At 50.9% G+C, this 25,175-nt stretch overlaps 1 protein-coding gene across 1 annotated transcript in view; it reads right to left on the bottom strand.

Moving 5' to 3' along the window:
• LOC142922446 (ephrin type-A receptor 5-like) overlaps positions 1-7,580 on the bottom strand; it is a 34,907-nt gene extending 27,327 nt beyond the window's left edge. The window contains exons 1-2 of the mRNA XM_076063247.1: positions 6,824-7,580; positions 1,933-2,271 (exon numbers count right to left, since the gene is read on the bottom strand). Coding sequence (XP_075919362.1) covers positions 1,933-2,041 — 109 coding nt within the window. The 5' untranslated portion in view covers positions 2,042-2,271; positions 6,824-7,580. The remainder of the gene's footprint in view (positions 1-1,932; positions 2,272-6,823) is intronic.
• Between the last annotated feature and the right edge of the window lie 17,595 nt (positions 7,581-25,175).

Genomic DNA, 25,175 nt, shown 5'->3' with positions numbered 1-25,175 from the left:
CAACCGATGAAAAGATATTGCCGCTCGACTGATTCGGAGTGAGACCTCTGCTGTTAAACTGGAGCCAGTCATAAGCACACTGCCCAGGTATGGGAAACTCTCCACTCTCTCCACAACTGCCCCATCACCGATTGGGAGTTGTGGGGGTGGAGTGTCCGATGGTACAAAATATCCAGGCAGGTGCCTAGTTTTAGTGTGGCTGAAGGTAAGGCCCCCATCTCTTAGTGGCACGCTCCAGTCTCAGCAGCAGTCTCCAACTCCTCCTCTGAATGAGCAGCTATTACCAAATCATCAGCATACATAACGTGGTTGAGCAATAGGGAGCCATCCCTTGACCGCACCCGGGCATCGATCAGCCTCCCATTATAGCTGTACCAAATGGAGATTCCCCCGGTACAGACACACACACTCACACACGTACACAGACACACACTCACACGTACTCAGACACACACTCACACGTACACAGACACACACTCACACGTACATACATGTACATACACTCACAGACACACACTCACACACGTACACAGACACACACTCACACGTACACTCACACGTACACTCACACGTACACTCACACGTACACAGACACACTCACGTACAAGACAAGACAAAGATCCCCATATAGCCTTAACAGACTGTAGGGGCAAGTGCTGTTAGCGAGCACCTATGAAGGCCGAAACGGTACACGAGGGGGTGGGTGGCCAGCACCACGCCCAACCGCCTTTGTCTCCCTAGTGGCAATGTACTCATTTGAGGCTGAGTCGACCTAAGGGAGGCCCGGGACCGGTTCGAATAATCGTCACTGGTGTTGGCCGTGAGCGGGAATCGAACCCGGGTTGGCAGGTTCATAGCGCAGCGCGCTAACCGCTACACTATCGCACATACATACACACGTACACACACGTCCACACACTCACACGTACACAAACACACACTCACACGTACACACACGTACACACTCTCTCTTCATGTGGTCGCGTGGATTTTTCCCTCCGTGTCCTCCGCTTCCCCCACCACCCCCACCCCCACATCAAGAATGGACGTGGCCGCCACGCGGGGCATCATCATCATCAGTTTGTGGTCACCGCTCGCTGTGCATCATCTCAGCACGCGGTGAGACGCTTCGAGCGGCGTCGGCGTCGTCTAAACAAGCGAGCAGCCTCGCCTGCTAGCGTCAAAGGCTCCGTCGGAGCGCTCCATCTCGGCGAACGAGTTGACTCCGCGGGGAACGAGAGAGACGCGGAGAGAGACGTGGAGCTTTCAAAGAGCCATCGTTGTGCGGAGCCACGAGCCGCTTTGTGTTTTTGTCACCTTCAGTTTATCAGATGTTTTTTTTCTACAGTTTCAGTTTATTTTGGTTATAGCCCCTGTGAGCCGTTCGGCTCTTGAATCGGGTCCAACCGCAACAAACACAAAAACACGAACGAGAAAACAGAGTGACTATGTGGTGACTGCGTAAACAGAAAATCCGTGAAAAAAAACGCATGCAAAAATATTCCTGAAAAAAGCACCGTACACCACCAACGCTGTGTGTGTACCACCAACACTGTGTGTACACCACCAACACTGTGTGTACACCACCAACACTGTGTGTACACCACCAACCCCTGGTGCACCACCAACCCCTGGTGCACCACCAACACTGTGTGTACACCACCAACACTGTGTGTACACCACCAACGCTGTGTGTACACCACCAACACTGTGTGTACACCACCAACGCTGCGTGTGCACCACCAACGCTGTGTACACCACCAATCCCTGGTGCACCACCAACGCTGTGTGTACACCACCAACACTGTGTGTACACCACCAACGCTGTGTGTACACCACCAACGCTGTGTGTACACCACCAACACTGTGTGTACACCACGAACGCTGTGTGTGTACCACCAACCCCTGGTGCACCACCAACGCTGCGCCCACCTTCGTAAGCAGCGGCCACCGCCAAGACGGCGACGATGCCAACGGCGACAGGAGATGGAGCCAGACTCCTGCAGCTGCGGAGGGGCGCGGAGACGGAGCCTGGGGACATTTCTGCTGGTGCTGGTGGTGCTGTTGGTGGTGGTGCTGCTGGTGGTGGTGGTGCTGGTGGTAGTGCTGGTGGTGGTGGTGCTGGTGGTGGTGCTGCTACTGGTGGTGGTGCTGCTGCTGGTGGTGCTGCTGCTGGTGGTGGTGGTGCTGGTGGTGCTGGTGGTGGTGGTGCTGCTACTGGTGGTGGTGATGCATGGATCGGCTCGGTTCACCAACCCTCCTCTTTTCCTCCTGCAAGGGAGACGAGCAGGCGAGAGGATTTAAAATAATGGAATGAGTCAGAGTGAGTGGGGTGTGTACGATTAATGATTGACCCAGCTGGAGAAGACACCAATGAATTATTAACCCTGGCAGAAGTGAAGGTTTGTTGAGGCTTTCGGCTCCCCTCCCACCTCCCTCCATCCAAAACCACTCCACACATCTCTCTCCTTGTGTGTACGTGTGAGTGTGTGTACGTGTGAGTGTGTGTACGTGTGAGTGTGTGCACGTGTGAGTGTGTGTACGTGAGTGTGTGTACGTGTGTACGTGTGAGTGTGTACGTGTGTGTACGTGTGAGTGTGTGTACGTGTGAGTGTGTGTACGTGTGTGCACGTGTGAGTGTGTGTACGTGTGAGTGTGTGTACGTGTGAGTGTGTGTACGTGTGAGTGTGTACGTGTGAGTGTGTGTTCGTGTGTGTACGTGTGAGTGTGTACGTGTGAGTGTGTGTACGTGTGAGTGTGTACGTGTGAGTGTGTGTTCGTGTGTGTACGTGTGAGTGTGTACGTGTGAGTGTGTGTACGTGTGAGTGTGTGTACGTGTGAGTGTGTGTACGTGTGTGCACGTGTGAGTGTGTGTACGTGTGAGTGTGTGTACGTGTGAGTGTGTGTACGTGTGTGCACGTGTGAGTGTGTGTACGTGTGAGTGTGTGTACGTGTGAGTGTGTGTACGTGTGAGTGTGTGTTCGTGTGAGTGTGTGTACGTGTGAGTGTGTACGTGTGAGTGTGTGTACGTGTGAGTGTGTGTACGTGTGAGTGTGTGTACGTGTGTGCACGTGTGAGTGTGTGTACGTGTGAGTGTGTACGTGTGAGTGTGTGTACGTGTGAGTGTGTGTACGTGTGAGAGATACACGGGGAGAGATACACGGGGAGAAATACAGGGGGAGAGATACACGGGGGAGAGATACACGGGAGAGATACACGGGGGAGAGATACAGGGGGAGAGATACAGGGGGAGAGATACACGGGGAGAGATACACGGGAGAGATACACGGGGGAGAGATACAGGGGGAGAGATACAGGGGGAGAGATACACGGGGAGAGATACAGGGGTAGACATACACGGGGAGAGATACAAGGGGAGAGATACAGGGGGAGAGATACACGGGGAGAGATACAGGGGGAGAGATACAGGGGGAGAGATACAGGGGGAGAGATACACGGGGAGAGATACACGGGGAGAGATACAGGGGGAGAGATACAGGGGTAGAGATACACGGGGAGAGATACAGGGGGAGAGTTACACGGGGGAGAGATACACGGGGGAGAGATACACGAGGAGAGATACACGGGGGAGAGATACACGGGGAGAGACACACGGGGAGAGATACACGGGGAGAGATACACAAGGAGAGATACACGGGGAGAGATAAAGGGGAAGAGTTACACGGGGGAGAGATACACGGGGGAGAGATACACGGGGAGAGATACACGGGGAGAGATACACGGGGAGAGATACACAAGGAGAGATACACGGGGAGAGATACAGGGGGAGAGATACACGGGGAGAGATACAGGGGGAGAGATACACGGGGAGAGATACACGGGGGAGAGATACAGTGAGGGAAAAAAGTATTTGATCCCCTGTTGATTTTGTACGTTTGCCCACTGACAAAGAAATTATCAGTCTATAATTTTAATGGTAGGTTTATTTGAACAGTGAGAGACAGAATAACAACAACAAAAATCCAGAAAAACGCATGTCAAGAATGTTACACAGGGAGAGATAATGCAATCAATTTATAACATTCTTGACATGCGTTTTTCTGGATTTTTTGTTGTTGTTATTCTGTCTCTCACTGTTCAAATAAACCTACCATTAAAATTATAGACTGATCATTTCTTTGTCAGTGGGCAAACGTACAAAATCAACAGGGGATCAAATACTTTTTTCCCTCACTGTATAAAGCGCCTGCATGTTTGTTCGGGTGTGGTCTCAGGTCGAGTTGGGACTTGAGCTGTGTGTGTGTGTAACATAATCACATCCTGTATGTGTGTGTGTGTAACATAGTCACATCCTGTATGTGTGTGTAACATAGTCACATCCTGTGTGTGTGTAACATAATCACATCCTGTATGTGTGTGTGTAACATAGTCACATCCTGTATGTGTGTGTAACATAGTGACATCCTGTGTGTATGTGTGTGTGTAACATAGTCACATCCTGTGTGTGTGTGTGTAACATAGTCACATCCTGTATGTGTGTGTGTGTAACATAATCACATCCTGTGTGTGTAACATAGTCACATCGTGTGTGTGTGTGTAACATAGTCACATCCTGTGTGTGTGTGTAACATAATCAGATCCTGTGTGTGTGTGTAACATAATCACATCCTGTATGTGTGTGTGTGTAACATAATCACATCCTGTAGCTGTGTGTGTGTGTAACAGTCACATCCTGTGTGTGTGTAATATAATCACATCCTGTATGTGTGTGTGTAACATAATCACATCCTGTAGCTGTGTGTGTAACATAGTCACGTCCTGTTTGTGTGTGTGTGTGTAACATAGTCACATCCTGTTTGTGTGTGTGTAACATAGTCACATCCTGTATGTGTGTGTGTAACATAGTCACATCCTGTATGTGTGTGTGTGTAACATAATCACATCCTGTGTGTGTGTGTAACATAGTCACATCCTGTGTGTGTAACATAGTCACATCCTGTATATGTGTGTGTGTAACATAATCACATCCTGTGTGTATGTGTGTGTAACATAGTCACATCGTGTGTGTGATGTGTGTGTAACATAATCACATCCTGTATGTGTGTGTAACATAGTCACATCCTGTGTGTATGTGTGTGTAACATAGTCACATCGTGTGTGTGATGTGTGTGTAACATAATCACATCCTGTATGTGTGTGTAACATAGTCACGTCCTGAAGCTGTGTGTGTGTGTGTAACATAGTCACATCCTGAAGCTGTGTGTGTGTAACATAGTCACGTCCTGAAGCTGTGTATGTGTGTCACATAGTCACGTCCTGAAGCTGTGTGTGTGTGTGTAACATAGTCACATCGTGTGTGTGATGTGTGTGTAACATAATCACATCCTGTGTGTGTGTGTGTGTAACATAGTCACATCCTGTGTGTGTGTAACATAGGCACATCCTGTATGTGTGTGTAACATAGTCACGTCCTGAAGCTGTGTGTGTGTGTGTAACATAGTCACATCCTGAAGTCAACACGGGGAATGGGTTTACAAGTTGTGTAATCTCCTGTAGATGTAGATGCCAACTTGGGAGGTTGAACTTACGAATCTCGGTCCGAACAGGCCGACTGGACATATGGACAGGGGTTTGTTATTATCGCTGAAAGTTCGTAAGTCGAATGTTTGTAAGTAGAGGAGTCCCCGGATACCACGATGTTAATTACGTGCGTGAAATAGCGCTCAGCAAAGCCCCCCACACTGAGTCTGGAGACTTTTTCTGGAGCGTGCCGCTTTGCAATTCTTCTTTGCCGACACCAACAAGTGTTTGGGCTCCGTGTGGGGAAACAAAAATGACAGCACCCAGAGAAACCCCACAAATACAAAAGTGTCACACTAAACACCACCATATTCCGAACTGCTGAAGGTTTTAGAATTCAAGTACTAACCGCGTTCGACCCTGCTTAGCCTCTGAGATCCGATGAGATCAGGTACATTTAGTGTGATTTGGTAACAGGCAGAATTTTAATTTTTGTTTTTTTACGGAAAGGAAATGCACGCAAAGCCCTTCGTCAATCTACTGGATGGATGAGGCCCTGTCCACGCCACGGAGTTCGTGCGGGGTTATTTGACCATACTTCGCCAGAATGGTCAACGAGACTTTCTGAAGGCGAGGAGTGTGGACGTGGGATGCAGCAAGCAGCCCCGCCGTGAGTCCTTGGCACAATCCACACTCAACCCGCTTAGCTTCTTAGATATGACAAAATCGGGCGCATTATGGGCATATTCAGTCACATGTCATACTTAGACCATTCAGTTCCGTCAAAACACATCGGGCGAGGAGAGAGCAACGCGATAGATCAGGGGTCACCAAACTTTTTTCACAGCGGGCCGGATAACGGAGAGAATGACGAGCGCGGGCCGCAAAATCATTCTGTTCAATACTTGGGGGCGGGAAAGATGCGTGTTTGTGTTGCCATGGAAACCATGGTAACGTGTTGCCATGACGTTGCCATGGAAACCATGGTAACGTCAGAGCGTAGGCGGAGCTACCACGAGCCGGGGAAGGACTTGGGATGGCGCGAAATAAGCAAACATTACAATAAACAATAACATCTAGATACAATCATTTAACATTGTAAATAGTAAATTTAAGGCACATAGCAGTCAGGAGGTCTCCGCACGCGTGAAGATCTCCTAGTATTCTAAACATGATATTTAAATTTAAATTGTATCACAACGTCTCGTGTTCCATACGTTTTATCAACCAAATTCAAGTACCGTCGGCGGGCCTGATGGACTGACGTCGTGGGCCGGATCTGGCCCGTGGGCCGTAGTTTGGTGACCCCCGCGATAGATGACGTTACCGTGCTTCCTCTCACCTCCTGCAGGGCTCCAAGCGACTTCTCTAGCTGCTGCACCTGACGCTCGAGCCTCCGGCAGCGCTTCGCCCGCCCGTCCGCCTCCTGCCGAGCGGCCAAACCCACCCGCAGATCGTTCTGCAGGCGCTCGCAGCGAGCCCTCGGCTCGCCCCCGGCCGCTTCCGACGCGCTTGGCGCGGGCTTCGACCCGCGAACCTGCGCCGCGTCATCGTCGTCGTCCTGCCTCCTCCCTCCGCCGTCCCGCCTCAAGGCGGCCGCGTCCTCCTCGCCCCGCGAGCGCCTCGCCCCCGCGTCGCCAGCTCCTCGACGCCCACGCCGCCCGCGCGCCTCTCCGACTCGCGAGGGGACCCCGCGGAGTCGTCTCGCGCGGCACCGGCGGTGGCGGCTCCCTCGGGGTACTCGCGGCCGCCGGCGCTGGCGACGAAGCCGCCGACGCCGGCGCCGCGTTCCGGCCGGGCTCCACGCGCCGCCGCCGCCGCCTGTTCTCCGAACACGGTGCCGTCAACGTCCTCCGGGCGCCACGCTCGGCCCTGGCGAGCCTGTTCCCCCGCCGCCGGCAAAGTCGGCGGCTTGCCGCCGCCGAGGAGGCCGTCCGAGGTGCAGGCGTGCCCGGCGGGGAACAGGTCTCCTTCCGCCCGGTGGTCCGGGCGGCGTCTCGCGGTGCGAGGGCGATTCATGGTCACGGGACGTGATCTGGGAAGGGCAAATGGGACCTCGTCTGTCGGCTCGTTCGGCTCGAAGTTGACGGTGGGTCATGCCGTCCCTTAAAAGGCAACAACAAAAAAAACGACCATTTCATCACAAAAAAAAAGACGACCATTTAATTCCGTTAAAAAAAAAGTAATAACAATAACCTCATATTCTTAGCTCTTTTTATTATTTTATTGTTTCCCTTCAACGTGACTTTACCGAAAGAGCTAAGAATATGAATTACTGCAGTCACGAAAGCTTTCAATCAAAATAACAACCTCGGCGCGTTTCGTATTAAAACTGGCGGCAACACTTTTGCGGTATTCGAGTCGCGACTTCCAGATGACGACGGCAAGCGACGCGCTCCGGACTGCGTCTCGCCTCGTTCGGCGGGGGGGGGCACGTCGGCAGGGAGAGGCTTCACTTACAGACGGCGGTCACCGCGTAGCAGAGCGGCGCTTTCGGATGCGCTTCTGCGGCCGTCTGGAACGCTCTTCCCTTGCGACGTCAGGAAGCCACCGGAGTTGTGCAACTTGTTAATTCGTCTCGATTGACAAACTCGTTTCTCTAGTTCTAGATTTGAAGCTTTCGTGACTGCAAGGATCCATACTCTTTGGTTCTATTCGGTAAAGTCACGTAGGTAAAAAATAAAACAACAAAAATCACGACGTTTCGGCCACAACACAAGCGGCCTTCATCAGGTGAAGGGTCCAGACTGTCTAGAAGACTTTCACTCCAGCGCTGTCTTCGAGACAGCCTGGTCCCTTCACCTGATGAAGGCCGCTTGTGTTGTGGCCGAAACGTCGTGATTTTTGTTGTTTTATTTTTACCTACGTGACTTTACCGAATAGAACCAAAGAGTATCATTTCTTTAGAACTGTTTCTGCTGTGTCTAGCTTGTTTGTCCTTTCCCCCCCCCGCACCTCCGATTATCGCGGTTGGCTATGTACAGTGCAAGAGAAATTCAACGTAGACGTGGGGTCGATCATCGATAATGATAATCCGACGGCTTCGTGGGGCGTGTGGATACACCGGATTTTAAATACCGATGGATAATCACTAATCATCATTATTTAAATTGCTTATTTTTGCACGTACTTGCACAATTGCATGCAATGTTTGTAAGGTGTCGCCGCATGTCTGTTTAGTGTATCACGTTCGTTCACCACGTGAAATTGGCATAAATAAATGTCCTGCTTTAAAGGTTAGCGTACTCACTGTGCCGTATTTACCACTCCAATCTCGAAAGCTCCACGCGGGGCGATGATGCACGCGGGTGCAGTGTTGTCATTAATGTGTATGTAGTATACAAGGTACATAACACATCCGACACTGAAATCAAATGGTGACAATCTCCTGACCCGGTTGCGGCCCTTTGGAGCGGTTGCGTGCCGGATTGGCATGGGACCGCCGGACAACGTTGCAAGCAGCAGCCCGGATAATCGATTATCAACGTCGCTTACAGCACTGCAGGAGAGTGCATTGCGCTTGTACCGCTTGACTCCGGGCGTTGTTCTGTTGCTCTCGCACCGGTTGGTGAGACGAGGCCCCTCAAGCAGGCTGCTGCTGCTGCTGCCTCTGGCGTAGACCAATCACTTTGTAAAGACAACGCGTGGTAATATTATATTATTATCTGAGCAAGTTTCATTCACGTTCACCACAAGCAGCAGCACGTGTGGCCCGGACTGTACTCACTGTGCCTGTGATAGACTCACTGTGTCTGTGATGTACTCACTGTGCCTGTGATAGACTCACTGTGTCTGTGATGTACTCACTGTGTCTGTGATGGACTCACTGTGTCTGTGATGTACTCACTGTGTCTGTGATGGACTCACTGTGTCTGTGATGGACTCACTGTGTCTGTGATGGACTCACTGTGCCCCGACTGTACTCACTGTGTCTGTCATGGACTCACTGTGCCTGTGATGGACTCACTGTGTCTGTGATGGACTCACTGTGTCTGTGATGTACTCGCTGAGTCTGTGATGGACTCACTGTGTCTGTGATGGACTCACTGTGCCTGTGATGGACTCACTGTGTCTGTGATGGACTCACTGTGTCTGTGATGTACTCGCTGAGTCTGTGATGGACTCACTGTGTCTGTGATGGAATCACTGTGTCTGTGATGTACTCACTGTGTCTGTGATGTACTCACTGTGTCTGTCATGTACTCACTGTGTCTGTGATGTACTGTGCCTGTGATGGACTCACTGTGTCTGTGATGTACTCACTGTGTCTGTGATGTACTCGCTGTGTCTGTGATGGACTCACTGTGTCTGTGATGTACTCACTGTGTCTGTGATGGATTGACTGTGATGTACTCACTGTGTCTGTGATGGACTCGCTGTGTCTGTGATGGACTCACTGTGCCCGGACTGGACTCACTGTGTCTGTGATGTACTCACTGTGTCTGTGATGTACTCACTGTGTCTGTGATGGACTCACTGTGTCCGGACTGGACTCACTGTACCCGGACTGGACTCACTGTGTCTGTGATGGACTCACTGTACCCGGACTGGACTCACTGTGTCTGTGATGGACTCACTGTACCCGGACTGGACTCTCTGTACCCCGGACTGGACTTACTGTGCCTCGAACTGGACTCACTGTGCCCGGACTGGACTCACTGTGTCTGTGATGGACTCACTGTACCCGGACTGGACTCTCTGTACCCCGGACTGGACTTACTGTGCCTCGAACTGGACTCACTGTGCCCGGACTGGACTCACTGTGTCTGTGATGGACTCACTGTGCCCGGACTGGACTCATTGTACCCCGGACTGGACTCTCTGTAACCGGACTGGACTCACTGTGCCCCGGACTGGACTCTCTGTAACCGGACTGGACTCTCTGTGCCCCAGACTGGACTCACTGTGCCCGGACTGGACTCTCTGTAACCGGACTGGACTCACTGTGCCCCGGACTGGATTCACTGTGCTCGGACTGGACTCACTGTACCCAGACCACGTGGTTTCGTGGTTTTTGTTTTGCCAGGAAACGCGCTGAGCTGACGCTTGCCGTCGCAAGCCAATCGCCGCATCGATTCCTCGACATCTAAAGTCGGTGCGATTTCTCCCCGTCGAATCCTGCTTGATGAGAAATCGACCAACCGCCGAAGAGATTCTACGTCCCGCGCGCGGCGATTTTCGACGGTCGCTGAATCGACCGTCGCGATTCCATGAGGCGACTCCGACCTCCGCCGACTCCGTCTCGCGTTCCGCGCGGCCATGGAAGCAGCGCGGAGTGGCGAGGCGCTGCCTCCGGCTGGTGGTGGTGGTGCTGTGGTGGTCATTGATTAGTGGTGGTGAGTGGAGATGTGTGACGTGGTTGTCATTCATTAGTGGTGGTGGTGTGTGACGTAGTTGTCATTGATTAGTGGTGGTGGTGGTGAGTGGTGTGTGACGTGGTGGTCATTGATTAGTGGTGGTGGTGAGTGGAGATGTGTGATCTGGTGGTTGTCATTGATTAGTGGTGGTGGTGTGTGGAGATGTGTGACCTGGTGGTTGTCATTGATTAGTGGTGGTGGTGGTGAGTGGAGATGTGTGACGTGGTTGTCATTCATTAGTGGTGGTGGTGTGTGACGTGGTTGTCATTGATTAGTGGTGGTGGTGAGTGGTGTGTGACGTGGTTGTCATTCATTAGTGGTGGTGGTGAGTGGAGATATGTGACCTGGTGGTTGTCATTGATTAGTGGTGGTGGTGAGTGGTGGTGTGTGACGTAGTTGTCATTGATTAGTGGTGGTGGTGATGAGTGGAGATGTGTGACCTGGTGGTGGTCATTGATTAGTGGTGGTGGTGGTGAGTGGAGATGTGTGATCTGGTGGTTGTCATTGATTAGTGGTGGTGGTGTGTGGAGATGTGTGACCTGGTGGTTGTCATTGATTAGTGATGGTGGTGAGTGGAGATGTACCACGTGGTTGTGATTGATTATTGGTGGTGGTGAGTGGAGATGTGTGACGTTGTCATTGATTAGTGGTGGTGGTGAGTGGAGATGTGTGACCTGGTGGTTGTCATTGATTAGTGGTGGTGGTGGTGAGTGGAGATGTGTGACGTGGTGGTCATTGATTAGTGGTGGTGATGGACACTGATCGTAGTGGTGGTGGTGATGAGTGGAGATGGTGGGAACTGTGATTTTGGTGGTGATTATGACGGTGGTGATGGGTTCAGACGGCATGAGGATTATTGAGAATTGGGGGTGGGGTGGGGGTTGTTGTTTTTGTTACCAGGCGAGACTGAAGAGAAATTTAATTAGTTTTTTTATTTGAGTTTTGCCAAGTTGCTGCGAGATGTCGTCGGCTTAGACAGCTTGGCGCTTCTGTGGAGAGTAGTGAGCGACTGGCAGGGGAGCGAGCGGCTTGTGTGTTTGTTAAATCGTGAGAGACGCCTAATCCCCTCTCTCGGACGGCAGAAATCGCCCCGTCGTTTATACCATCTGTATATGTTTCTCGCCATTGCCTGTGGGGTCTTCAGCGGGTCCATGTTTTAGGAGAAGCGTTTGTTCGAAGCGGTCAAATGTGTCCAAAAAAAATAACCCAATTCGTCAATCCAAGACCTGCATATTAAGTTTGCGAAAACGCCGTTGCAGAGCAAATGTGTCCCACTCTCCTCTTTTCGAACTTTGGCAGCTGGGCCTTCATCTGCCTCTTGAGCGCGCCAGTTGCACCGCCTGTACAATCGCTAGCCGTGCCACTGCCGTTTCCGGGACCGACGCCGTGCACACGCACGACCGTACTGACGGCGGACTGCGCTCGCGTTCCCCCGGGCGCAGGACGGGTGGTTCGTGCGGGAGTATGGGCGGGGGACTGCCCGGCAGCTCGCTCAGAAACACGCCGGTGGCCGTCGCGGGGTTCGGGGCCGTGGCGGGTCTGGCCGCGTTGGGCGTTCGCAAGATCATAAAGTATTAAAGCTTTTGTGACTGCATACAATTACTCATTGGTTAAACACGAAATGTAACACTCTTCTGAAATTCGTGGTCTGCCAGGAAGTGTCTAGCTGTGTTGTTGGCCTGACTGGATGTGCTTCACGTAATGTTTTTTCAGGTTTGTTGAATTCTCGTCTCTCATATTTTTGCTGTATTTACCGCCGTGATTTGTTCTTGACACCTGATGAAGATCGCTTGCGTTGTGATCGAAACGTCGTGATTGTTTTTTGTTTCAATATAATCTTATTGTATTTCTACATACATTGGCAAGATCCTCGGCGGTTTCTGCTGAACCTTCCAAGCGGGACTAGGCCCCAATCGTGTCCGGCTCCCGTGCACGGCGTGCCCCACGGCGTCGTCGCCTCCGGCCGAGCTAAACGGAGCACCGCTACCGCGACCGCGGGGAAAAACATCGAGACTCTGAATGGACGCGGCACTCGTCCCCCCCCCCTCCCCTGCAAAGTTAAATTGTGGTGCTCAACGTTACCGTGGCGGTGGAGTCTTTGCAAAGATGCAGCTTGCAAATGCAGCTTTTTTGTTTGGTTCTTTCGGTAAAGTCATGTAGAATGAGAATAAAATAATAAATTGATAAAATAAAATAACACAATAATATTCTCATTCTACGTGACTTTACCGAAAGAACCAAAAGAAGATGAATCCTTGCAGTCACGAAAGCTTTAAATCGAAATGCAGCTTTTTTGTTTTGCGTGCCGATCTTCGCTGTCCCGTTAAGTTTCCGTTTCGATAAAACCTGCCGCACGGGAGCGACGGGCCACCGGGGTGCGTGGTGCCAAACCGTCGGTCGCGTTCCGTGGGGCCTGTCGGTGCTTTGTTAATGTTTTGAACCTCTCTGTGCGAGCGAGGCGTTTGCGTCTTTCCCAGCGAGAAAAACCCGACGGTTGAATGGAAATTGCTCCTGTTGGACGGCAACTGTTTTACTTTAATGGAGTCGTTAAATTCACGTTAGTCTGGCCTCAATGAGGCAGCATTGTAAGCGTTGGTAAAATTGAGCATTTCGGAAGCACTTATGTAATTTTTATTATTATTTTATTTAAATACAATTTCAGGACAGGGTGAAAGATTACAAACGTGTTAACGCGTGCGTTACATAGTTGCTACCGCGAACACGGCGAGGAATTGAATGACGCTTGCCATCACGGCAGCATTTTGGCCATAAACAGAGCAATCAGTTCTCGTTGTTTTGGTCTTCACGCAACTCGAGCAAGCGGGAGTTTAATTTGGCAGCGGGCAGCAACAGCCGCTGCAGCGCCTTGCGTGAAAGTTGCAGGGTAGCAAAGCCTCAACTTGCAAACATAAACGTTCTAGACTGTTCATATACGTTCTAGACTGTTCATATACGTTCTAGACTGTTCATATACGTTCTAGACTGTTTATATACGTTCTAGACTGTTCATATACGTTCTAGACTGTTCATATACGTTCTAGCCTGTTTATATACGTTCTAGACTGTTCATATACGTTATGCGGGTGTTTAACCCACACAGTACCCCAGCGTTGCTATGACGACGCACCACAGTAGCCACCATACACCCCCTGCACGCACACCACTCTAACGACTCGGAAGACCCTGGCCACTCCGAGGACAACCAGGATCTGGCCTGGCGGGTCGGCCCAACCCCCCGGGCCGAGATCGCTCCCTGCATGATGCATTACATGTGCCTTGGGCAGATTTACCTAAGGGGGAGGCCGATCAGCTGCGCGGGTTGTTACGGGAGTACACCGACGTGTTCAGCGAGCATGATTCAGATGTAGGCCGAACAGACCTTGTTAAGCACCAAATTGACACAGGTGCAGCCCGACCGATCAAACTCCCCGCATACCGGGTGGGCGTGCCCGAACGGACCCAGATCAAGGAGGCAGTTGTGGACATGCTACGTGATAACATAATTCAGCCCTAGACGAGCCCCTGGTCTGCCCCGGTGGTGCTAGTGACGAAAAAAGACGGGTCGACCCGATTCTGCGTTGATTACCGAAAATTGAACGCAGTCACCCTCGGCGACGCCTTCCCCATACCGCGCATCGACGACACCTTTGACAGCCTCGCAGGAGCACGGTATTTTTCCACCCTCGACCTGGCGTCCGGGTACTGGCAGGTGGAGATGGCGGAGGAGGATCGGCCGAAAACCGCGTTTACCACCCCGATGGGGCTGTTCGAGTTTCGAGTGCTTCCGTTGATGGAGTTGGTAATGCGGGGCTTACAGTGGGAACAGTGCCTGATTTACCTGAATGACGTGATAGTGTTCAGCAGATCTCTGTCCAAGCACTGGTCCAGGTTGCGAGAGGTGTTCCAGCGACTACGAGCAGCCCATCTCAAGCTCAAGCCGCGTAAGTGCTACATTGCGCAGCGCGAAGTAGGGTACCTCGGACACCGAGTCAGCGGGGCGGGGGTGCGCACCGATCCGGAAAAGGTGCGCGCCGTAGTGGAATGGCCACGGCCCAGGAATCTAACGGAGATCAGGTCATTCTTGGGACTCGCCACCTATTATCGTCGATTTGTTAAGGGATTCAGCGGGATTGCACGCCCCCTCACCCAACTCACCTCCCCTAAGAACCCCTATCGATGGACGGAGGCCTGCCAAACGGCCTTCACCACCCTCAAAGACCACCTCACCCACACCCCTACCCTCGCCTTCCCCGATTTCACCACGGATTTTATCTTAGACACCGATGCCTGCAGCAGCGGGCTGGGCGCGGTGCTGTCACAGGTGCAAGGGGGGGACGGAGCGGGTCATCGCATACGCCAGTCGAACCCTGAGTGGGGCTGAGCTGAATTATTGCGTGACCCGTCAAGAACTGTATGCCGTGGTCTTCGCGTGTAGACAGTTCCGACCGTATTTGTACGGCAGGAAATGTCGGGTACGCACTGACCATTATGCCCTGCAGTTTATCCTTACATTCAAGGAATCGCGGGGGCAGATGGCCCGGTGGTTGGCGCAGCTGCAGGAGTACAACCTGCAAATAGAGTACCGAGCTGGGCACACGCACGCAAATGCGGACGCCCTGTCGAGGCGGCCCGCGGTGGGCACCGAGACGGGGGCGGAGGAGGCTTGCCCGTGCTTCACGGGGGGCCGTTGCCGGCAGGTGGTGGACCCCCAGGGGCGCACCGAGACTAACCCTCCCCCGGTGAGAGACAGTGCGGTATGTGCCACAGAGACCCCGGTAGGAGGAACCAGGGGCCCGGAGGACCACTCGGCGGACACGGAGCCCTCACCAGGGGGCCCGACGGGTCGCTCAACCCCACCCGATCGGATCCAGGAGGACGTCGGCTGCGCCTTTCCGAGCCTGGACGACGAGCAGCTGAGGCGGATCCAGCTGCGGGATCCAGATCTAGCGGCGGTAGAGGCGGCCCTACGGGAGAAAGAGGACACCCTGCCAGGGCCCTGGAGTGGTTTGTATGCCCGATTGTGCGTGCAGAACGGGGTGGTACGGGAGCGAACCGAAGCCGGCCAGCCGGGGTGCATCTGCGTCCCCGCCCAGATGCGACCCCAGCTGCTGAGATTAGTGCACGACCACCCGCTCGGGGGCCATGACGGAGAACGGCGCACTCGTGAAACCCTGCGCCGCCAGTATCTCTGGCCCAAGTTGGCACAAGACGTGGCCGCCTGGGTGCAGGGCTGCCGCGCGTGTCAGCAATGCGGGCCGAAACCGGCGCGATACCAGGTACCCCTGAGGCCGTTCCGCGTCAGCCGGACGAACCAGTTGGTCGGGATCGACCTGCAGGGGCCATTCCCGCGATCCCACCGGGGCAACCGATATATTCTTGTAGCGGTGGAATACTTCACACGCTATCCCGTAGCGGTAGCCATCCCTGATAAGACAGCCCTCGTAGTGGCCCGAGCGTTCGTGGAACACTACGTACTGAAGCACGGGATCCCCGAACGAGTCATTACTGACCAGGGTAGTGAGTTCGAGGCAGAACTATTCCAGGCACTGTGCCGGGAGTTCGGGATCCAGAAGGACCGAACTACGGCGTATCACCCCCAGGCAAATGGGATGGTAGAGAATGAACCAGACCCTAGCGGGGAAGCTTAAACGCATGGCGGTCGCGAATCAACGGGACTGGGACGAACACCTCCCCTATGCGCTGTTCGCCTACGCCACCACAGTACACACCTCCACGGGACAGACCCCGTTCCTAATGATGTTTGGTCGCGAGTCTCGCCTGCCTACTGATCTGCTGTAGGCAGGCCCCGTGGAGCACCTGATGGGGACCCTGCGAGAAGCTAGGGTCCGTGCCTACCCGCAAGGCGAGACCGCACACCGGCGGCAGGAGCGGGGCGCCCAACCCCGGATGGAGCCCCCCTTCTACTCGGCGGGCTCTAAGGTATGGCTGCACACCCCTCGCGTCGGGGCCGGGCAGGTGGGGAAGCTAACCACCTACTGGCGGGGGCCCTGGACGGTGGGGCGACAGATCTCCCCCTGGACGGTACTGATTCAGGGGGGGGAGAGGGGCCGGGAGATGGTGGTTAATGTTCGGCGACTAAAACCATGGAGGGCGGCCCCAGCGAGGGAGAATCCCGCCGTTCAAAGACCCCAAAACTCCGGGGTCCCCACACCCCCGATACCCGGGGGCCTCGCAGAGTATATGGGCCCCACGGGGTCCCGGGCCCCAGGGGGTCCCGGCCCAAGCCAGGAGGGACGGGGGCGAGGACGGCGCCCCCTGAACCCTACCGCCCCCGAGTTTGTCTCCAAGCCTGCAGGTACCCAGGGCCGGAGGGAACCATTGGAGTGGAGAAGGAGACCGCCGCCGGAACCCCAAGAGACGGAGCCACCACCGTCGAGACCAGCCACGAGAGCCGGGCGAGTCCCGCGGACCCCGCGGCGCTTCCTTGTAGGGGCAACCCAGGCGAGGTGCTCCAGTCAACCCGGGACGGGGACTGGCACCTCGGGGGGCTGTGTGGTGCCGCCGCAGCGGAGCCGCTCCAGCGGAACCGCGCCCACTACCCCGGCGCCATCACCTATGCCGCGGATTTCCCGCCACTCTCACGGGGCCGGTGCCTTCTCAGACGTCCGCGTTTTGGCCCCTGCACAGTCGTGAGGCCCCTGCAGCAGGGCCACTCTGCCGAGGTCGTGCCCACCGCTGCAAAGCCGCCACCGGGGGATGTCGACGCCGACGCTGCGCACCCTCACCACCCCCCCCCCCCCCACACACGAACGTACACACGCCCCACGTAGAGCCAGGAGGGGGGGCGATCCTCCCCCCTGTAGCTGACATGCACTGCGGCGCCGCGACCTGATATTAAAGGTGCATGGTCGCGGCAAGGGCCATCGAACCACCGCGAGTGGAGCCTCACACATGCACGGGTCAGTGGACTGGTAGCGGGAGAACAGAGAGCGGACGTCGGTGAGATCACTGCGGCGACGTCATCTGAGCTGGGATCCGGACATCGAAAGGGCGGGAGAATCCGAGCCCCTGATTGGACAGGAGGCCAAGGGTCGGAAAGAGCAAAAATTCCTTTGTTGTAGGTAGGATAAAAAGGGGGGGAATCGGGGTAGCAAGGGGGTTCTTCTGGTTCAAGATCATCGCGGTCCCGGGAGCAGGAGAGTCAGCCATCCGAGACGTCCGTGAGACGTACTCCAGCATCGGCAAGCTCGTCGCCTCATTCCCTCACAGCGGTCAGTACATCGGGGAGAAGTAAGTACGAGTGAGGGAGGCGTAAGTTCAGCCGTTTTACATCCAGGATAGAGAGCGGGGCGAGCGGTAGGGGAAATCCACTCGTAGACCTCCGAGGGATAGGTTAGCGTCCACTGACCATACCATCACAGGTAAATAAAATTCGCTAGTGGGGGGAAAAACAACTGTGTTGCGTGGTCTTTTGGGAGCGTGAAGTGGAGGGCAGTGTGCGCTGGGTGTCTACGTGTATGCGCGGCTGTGCACCTCGAGACGAAGCGTGGGGTGTTTACGTGCCCGCACGATTGCCCACCATAGTGCTTAGCGATCGCGTACCTGGGTGGCGGTGCCGCGGTCACGCACCCGCACACGGGTCTGGTCGCGAGATAGCGAGTTAGAGCGCCGAGCGTGCGCGTATTCGCGCGACTGTTTGAGCGGGATCTTTAACTCAGAGCCAAGCGAGCGTCCCCAATCAGCGGCGCGCGCACGGCAGAAACCCCGCCCGCCCGTCCCCCGGCTCCAACCCCTTCGTGTGCGATTGGTCTGTTTACGGGCAGAGGGTAGGGGCGTGTTTGTTATTGTTGGCACACGTGGAGCGCGGGTGGGAGGGAAACACGCGCCTGTTTGTTTACGGGCGGGACGGAGATTTACTGGCGAGCGCGCTTACAGCCCCACCCCGCCTTTGCACAGTGTAACGCATCGCAAGCGCGGAGCGTACGAGCCGCTAATTAAACTATGCAAACGCGGTCTACATCCCAGGCAGAGGTACAGGGGGGCGAGACGTTAGGGGTCGTTAGTCTGGACCTGAAGGAGCCGCTGGGGGGTAGCGGTGTGAGTGGAACGGGGGAGTCGGTGGGCAGCGGCCCCGACAATTCAGTGATGGCGGGGGACGGTAGCCCCCACACATTGCATTAGATTTCGTAATTGTACTCAGTTTGTTTGATTAAGTGTGCTTTCTCTCTCTCTCTGTGTGTCCTCGTGTTATTATTATTTACTGCAGTTACCAAAGCTCCAAATCTCTCATTGACACAAGGCCGTAATTATAATATATTATAATAATTATTATATACATTGGGGGACACAACCCTCCCAATTATCAAATATGCTCAAAATGTCCCCCCCCAATATATTGCTATATAATATTGCTATATATTGCTATATAATATTGCTATAAAAATGTTTTCTAAATAATAATTGCTATGCTATGTTAATAAAAAAAACAATTTTCTAAACCTTGGCCACAAAATCTGGACTTGTCTTCATATAACAATGCATAGATTTCTGTTTATATGATTGCGCTGTACTTTATGAATCCCTAATCTCTGCCATTACATACTATGAAACAAGAAAAGTAAAAAAACTGAGCAATGTAATACAATACAATATTAGAAATGATTGTATCAAATAAACACAATCCATCCCATGTGTTAGTGAAATTTGTTAATATTTTACGCAGGAAATGGCAGGAAATTAGTTTTCAAATTTAAATTTTTTTCTGGGGGGGGTTCCCAGACCCCCTGGAAGATTTGGTTCCCCCCAATGTTGACTCCATGACTACGGCCTTGCATTGACTTGCTCATTTCTCTACCCCCCCTCTCTCTCTATTTAAGGCCTCGACACAGAGGCGTTGTATCTCTGTGTGCCTATGCGTGTATCTCTCTCTGTGTCTCTGTGTTATCTCTCTCTGTCTGTGTGTCTCCGTGTCTGTGTTTTGTCTCTCTCTCAAATTGAGCAATCTTTGGAAGAACGTTATCAACCAGCTGGGGTGTTTTTGATTTAAAGCTTTCGTGACTGCAGTAATTCATATTCTTAGTTTTTTCGGTAAAGTCACGTTGAAGAGAAACAACAAAATAACAAAACATATATAAAACAATAAAAAAATTCTCACGACGTTTCGACCATAACTCAAACGGTCATCAAACCGACACACCTGATGATGACCGTTTGAGTTATGGTCGAAACGTCGTGATAATTTTTTATTGTTTTATATATGTTTTGTTATTTTGTTGTTTCTCTTCAACGTGACTTTACCGAAAAAACTAAGAATATAGCTGGGGTGTTGTTGACTGTTACGTTAGCCGACTCTCTGTGTTGTATTGCATTACGTTTCTAAGTTTTCTAGGTTTGTTCTCTCTTTTTCACTTGTACCTGATGATGATTGCTTGTGTTGCAATCGAAACGTCGTATGCTATTTGCACACAGCGATGGTGTACGGTGCTTATTGTGGAATATTTTGCTGTTTTTCCCTGGAATTCTGTTTGCACAGTCACATAGTCACTTCAAGATGTTTTCTTGTTCACGTTTTATTTTTTTGTTTGTTGTGATTGCACCTGATTCAAGAGCCGAATGGCTCACAGGGCTATACCAAATAAAGTTAAACTGAAACTATTATTTAATTTATTTATTTTTTCTACGTGACTTTACCGAAATAACCGAAGAGTATCTTGCTTTAGTTTAAATTTCTCTTCACCTGGCTCGCTACTCTGTAACTTTGTTTTGTTTTAAATATTCACAGTTGTATTTTTTTTATTTTTTTACCAGGCCACGCCCACGTTGAGCTGCTCAAACCGCTCTTGTTTTCAGAAGCGACCTGCCCACAACAACAAGGTGGGGCTTGTCAACAGCGTGGCGGTGTTCAATCTAGACGCGTGGCGGTGTTCACTCTAGACGTGTGGCGGTGTTCACTCTAGACGTGTGGCGGTGTTCACTCTAGACGCGTGGCGGTGTTCACTCTAGATGCGTGGCGGTGTTCACTCTCTACATGTGGAGGGGAAACCCGGGGATCAGGAAGGAAATCCATGCGACCACGGGGAGAGTGAGAGAGACACGCAGCCTCGGCTGTGTTGATTTATCCTCAATGAATTACTTGGTGGAGTGAGGAAGCATTAATACTGAGCAGGTGAAGGTGGCCAGGCGTGGGTCTGGACACACCACCACCTGTGAACCATGCCAGTGCGTGACAGTGGTGGAGCCATTGGGGGTGGGGTGGCACGTTCCTCCCCAACGATCCGATCGAAATCTCTAATTTCGATCGGATCCTTGGGGTTTATTAGTAACTAGCTTCACTACCCGGCTTCACCCGGGACTTGGATTCTTGTCTTGGAAACATTTCATATTCCCTTATATTTCACTGAAAAACCCGTAAATGTTGATGCTCGCACGAAGGAAAAAATCCGAAACAAATTAAGTTACCTAAATCGGATGTTTTCACTCAAGGAAATTTAACCTTAATCCACTTCTACGCAAGGTCGATTTTGGCCACTCGGGAGGGGAATGACGTGGCGAGCTGAAAATAGTGGCGTTCACTTAGAAATTCCAGACAGCATAAGCTGTGAAAATTTCATGACGCCAGACCTCAGCGTTGGAGCGGTTTTTGCTGCTTCACACAAAAAAACTGATGTAATTTCTGCTTCATATTTAAGATAGCCGTTGTACCCGTTCTTCGCATGGATATGTATTGAAACTCCGAGAAGCTAATGGCTTCATCGGCCAGGAGCGAAGCGCCACCTAAAATCTCCCGGCATGCTGTTAACAGCTCTAGAAGTACGGCGCGCGAAGAGCCATATGGAAGGGGTAAGCATTACGGAGCGCTTAACTCAGGTGTGTTGCGGGTTGACATCACACACTCTATGATTATATCCCTCACCCCCCCACCAAAATACAAAAGTCTATTTTTATTCTTTTTTCATTGTGTACCCTATGGAACCTACCCACATGCCAAATCTCAAGTGTGTAGCATGTTGGGAAGTATGCTATACAATTTCGAACAGACACACGTATCCACACATTTCTCTTTTATATATATAGATAAATCAGCATTTTGCGATTCCCGCTGCCACCGTGTGGCATATTATTACGTGCCAGGGACTCTATGATTGGACAACAGTCCGAGTCCATAATTGGCAATAAGTAACGGCAAAGCAGTTACAAACAACTCACAGAATTGTGCGCAGTTGCGTATACAGCACACGACTTCCCTGATGGCAAACGCCTTCAGCGAGCGCGATGCCTTTCACACGCGTCTAATAAAAAGCATAGGACAAGTCCTTACTTATTCTTAGTTATTTTCGGTAAAGTCACGCTGAAGAGAAACAACAAAATAACAAAATATATATAAAACAATAAAAAATTCTCACGACGTTTCGACCATAACTCAAACGGTCATCATCAGGTGTGTCGGTTTGCATAAATTTATTTTGAAAACGGCATATTTATTTATATATATAAAAAAATAACGTTTGCGTCACGCGCAACGATTGGCAGTTTGCCCAGGACTAGTCCATCTATTTTTTGAAAAGAGATGGGGGGAGACGAAATTTGTTTATTATGTATGCTGTCTGAAAGCCACTGTAAGCGTGAACAATCAATCAAGAACTGAAATGATTTATCAAATCTTTCCAATGATTGCTAAGATAGAATCCATCTTCTCGGTTGAAATTGTCTCTGTGCTTGTATATGTGGATAGCCTCATGAACGAATCTCTCATGGAAGCCAGATGGCTTACAAAGAACCTCCGTCTTGGAAAAGTCAATGGCATGTGAGCCTACTGAATTAGAACAATGATCTGCTACGGCCGAGGTGTTGGTCCTACCGTGTTTAAGGTCTGCTTTATGTTCACGAATGCGGTCCGAGATATGGCGTTTGGTTTCTCCAATGTAACTACTACCACAGAGGCAACTTAGTTTGTAGACACCAGGGTATTGTATGTCCGGAATCACATCTTTTACAGACGGAACCAGATCACGGATTTTATGTAATGTGTTGAAACGGACCTGGATCTTGTGTTTATTCAAGATTTTGGAGATCTTTTTTGTGATCCCAGCAATGTAGGGTAAAGTGATGGTTTTGAAAGGCTCCTCAAGAGGGTTCTTCTTCATGGTTTGAGTGATAGCTTTGCGGATTGTATAGTCGGAGTAACCATTAGCCCTAAGAGCTTGGTGTACGTGCTTGAGTTCACTGCTTATGTGTTCCTGGTCGGATATGCATTGGGCTCTATGATACAGAGTCTTGATGAGAGAATTCTTCTGTGATGGATGGTGGTGGGAATCCGGTTTCAGATAAGCATCCGTATGGGTAGCTTTCCTGTAGACAGAGTGGCTCATTGAACCATCAGGTCTCTTTTTAATTAGGACATCCAAAAAAGGTATCTTGCCATCTATTTCGACTTCCATGGTAAATCTGATGGCTGGGTGTATGGAATTGATGTGGTCGAAGAATTGGTCTAGAGCAGGCCGGCCATGTGGCCAGATGACAAAAGTGTCATCCACGTACCTCTTCCATAAGGTTGGGCGCAGAGTGGCAGTCTGGATGGCGTCAGTCTCAAATTTCTCCATGAAAATGTTAGCTATAACTGGAGAAAGGGGGGAGCCCATTGGGGTGCCCTCAGTTTGTTTGTAGAAAGTTCCATTCCAAGTGAAGTATGTATTGGTTAAACAGTGTCTCACCAGGGGGGGTACCTCAGTGTTTAGTCCTTGATGAACCAAGTCTTCAATGATTGCAATGGTGTCAGGTACAGGAACCTTGGTGAATAAGGAAACTACATCAAAACTGACAAGCAGGTCGTCTGGGGACAGGGAAATACCCTTGATTGTTGATACCAGGTGAGTAGAATTTTGTACCGCAGAGGTGGTCTTTCCAGTGAAAGGACGCAGGATTTCAGACAAAAAACGAGCTAGTTTGTAGGTGGGGGAGCTGATAGTAGAGACTATGGGACGAAGAGGTGTATCAACTTTATGTATTTTTGGTAAGCCGTATAATCTTGGTGGCCTGGCAGCAGAAGGTTTCAACGAAAACTGTTTAGATTGATCAATTAATGCGGTTGAATCAGAAATTATTTTGTTGGTTTGTGTGACGAGGCTGTTGGTGGGATCTCTTTTTATTTTTGTATAACTACCATCGTCGAGTAATTCTTTAATTTTGTTGTTGTATTCTATTTTATCCATGATGACAGTAGCATTGCCTTTGTCAGCTGAGAGAACTACAATATCATTCCTCTTTTTTAATTTATATAATTCAAAACGCTCATCTTTGCTGAGGTTGCTAGCTGGCATCTTAGCGTTTTTGAGGGTTGCAGCGATTTCAGATCTTGCTACGTCTGCAGCGATGTGACCCAGGCCCCTGAGAGCAACGTCTACTTGGGCAATTATATCATTAACTGGTATGTGTTTAGGTGTGACTGCAAAGTTTAGACCTTTAGCTAAAACGGATTTCAGACCATCGGAAATAGAACTGTTACTGCGATTAATTACGACTTTATTAACGTCTAACTTTTTGGTGTGTGGGTCCGGTCTTTTGTTGAAGAGGAGGTTAAATTTGGAAATCAGGTTTTCCTTACATTTGGTCGACATAGTAGCAGCTGAAGAGGCAGTCATATTGTCTACATGTTCCCAATCCGATGTGGACATTATTGCCGTCAATGATAAGTGTGATTTGTAGAGTGTCTTGTCTAACTGATCTAGTTCTGTGCGTATAAGTCTGATTTTTTCTGAGATAAGAGCTAAGCTAGTTTTGAAAAGAATTCGTTTCGCATTAGAAGAAGTTACAGTAGCAGAGGTGAGTGTAAATGCGATTGGTATTACCCCAGAGTCGCGGCATCTCTTCAGGAAGGTGAGAGACTCGATCAGCTGAGCTTTCTTATCCCGGAGTTTGTTGAAGGATCTTAAAGTTATGTGAAAACCCTCCCCGTAGAGGCGATTAAATTTTGATTTAAAGCTTTCGTGACTGCAGTAATTCATATTCTTAGTTATTTTCGGTAAAGTCACGCTGAAGAGAAACAACAAAATAACAAAATATATATAAAACAATAAAAAAATTCTCACGACGTTTCGACCATAACTCAAACGGTCATCATCAGGTGTGTCGGTTTGCATAAATTTATTTTGAAAACGGCATATTTATTTATTTATATATAAAAAAAATAACGTTTGCGTCACGCGCAACGATTGGCAGTTTGCCCAGGACTAGTCCATCTATTTTTTGAAAAGAGGAGGGGGGAGACGAAATTTGTTTTTATGTATGCTGTCTGAAAGCCACTGTAAGCGTGAACAATCAATCAAGAACTGAAATGATTTATCAAATCTTTCCAATGATTGCTAAGATAGAATCCATCTT

Source organism: Petromyzon marinus, unplaced genomic scaffold, assembly GCF_048934315.1.
Source record: "Petromyzon marinus isolate PM22_M1 ecotype Great Lakes invasive population unplaced genomic scaffold, UKy_Petmar_22M1.pri1.0 PM_G_Scaffold_96, whole genome shotgun sequence".
NCBI classification, from domain to species: domain Eukaryota; kingdom Metazoa; phylum Chordata; class Hyperoartia; order Petromyzontiformes; family Petromyzontidae; genus Petromyzon; species Petromyzon marinus.
The sequence above is the reverse complement of the archived record's forward strand: the minus strand, read 5'-3'. Positions and strand labels throughout refer to the sequence as shown.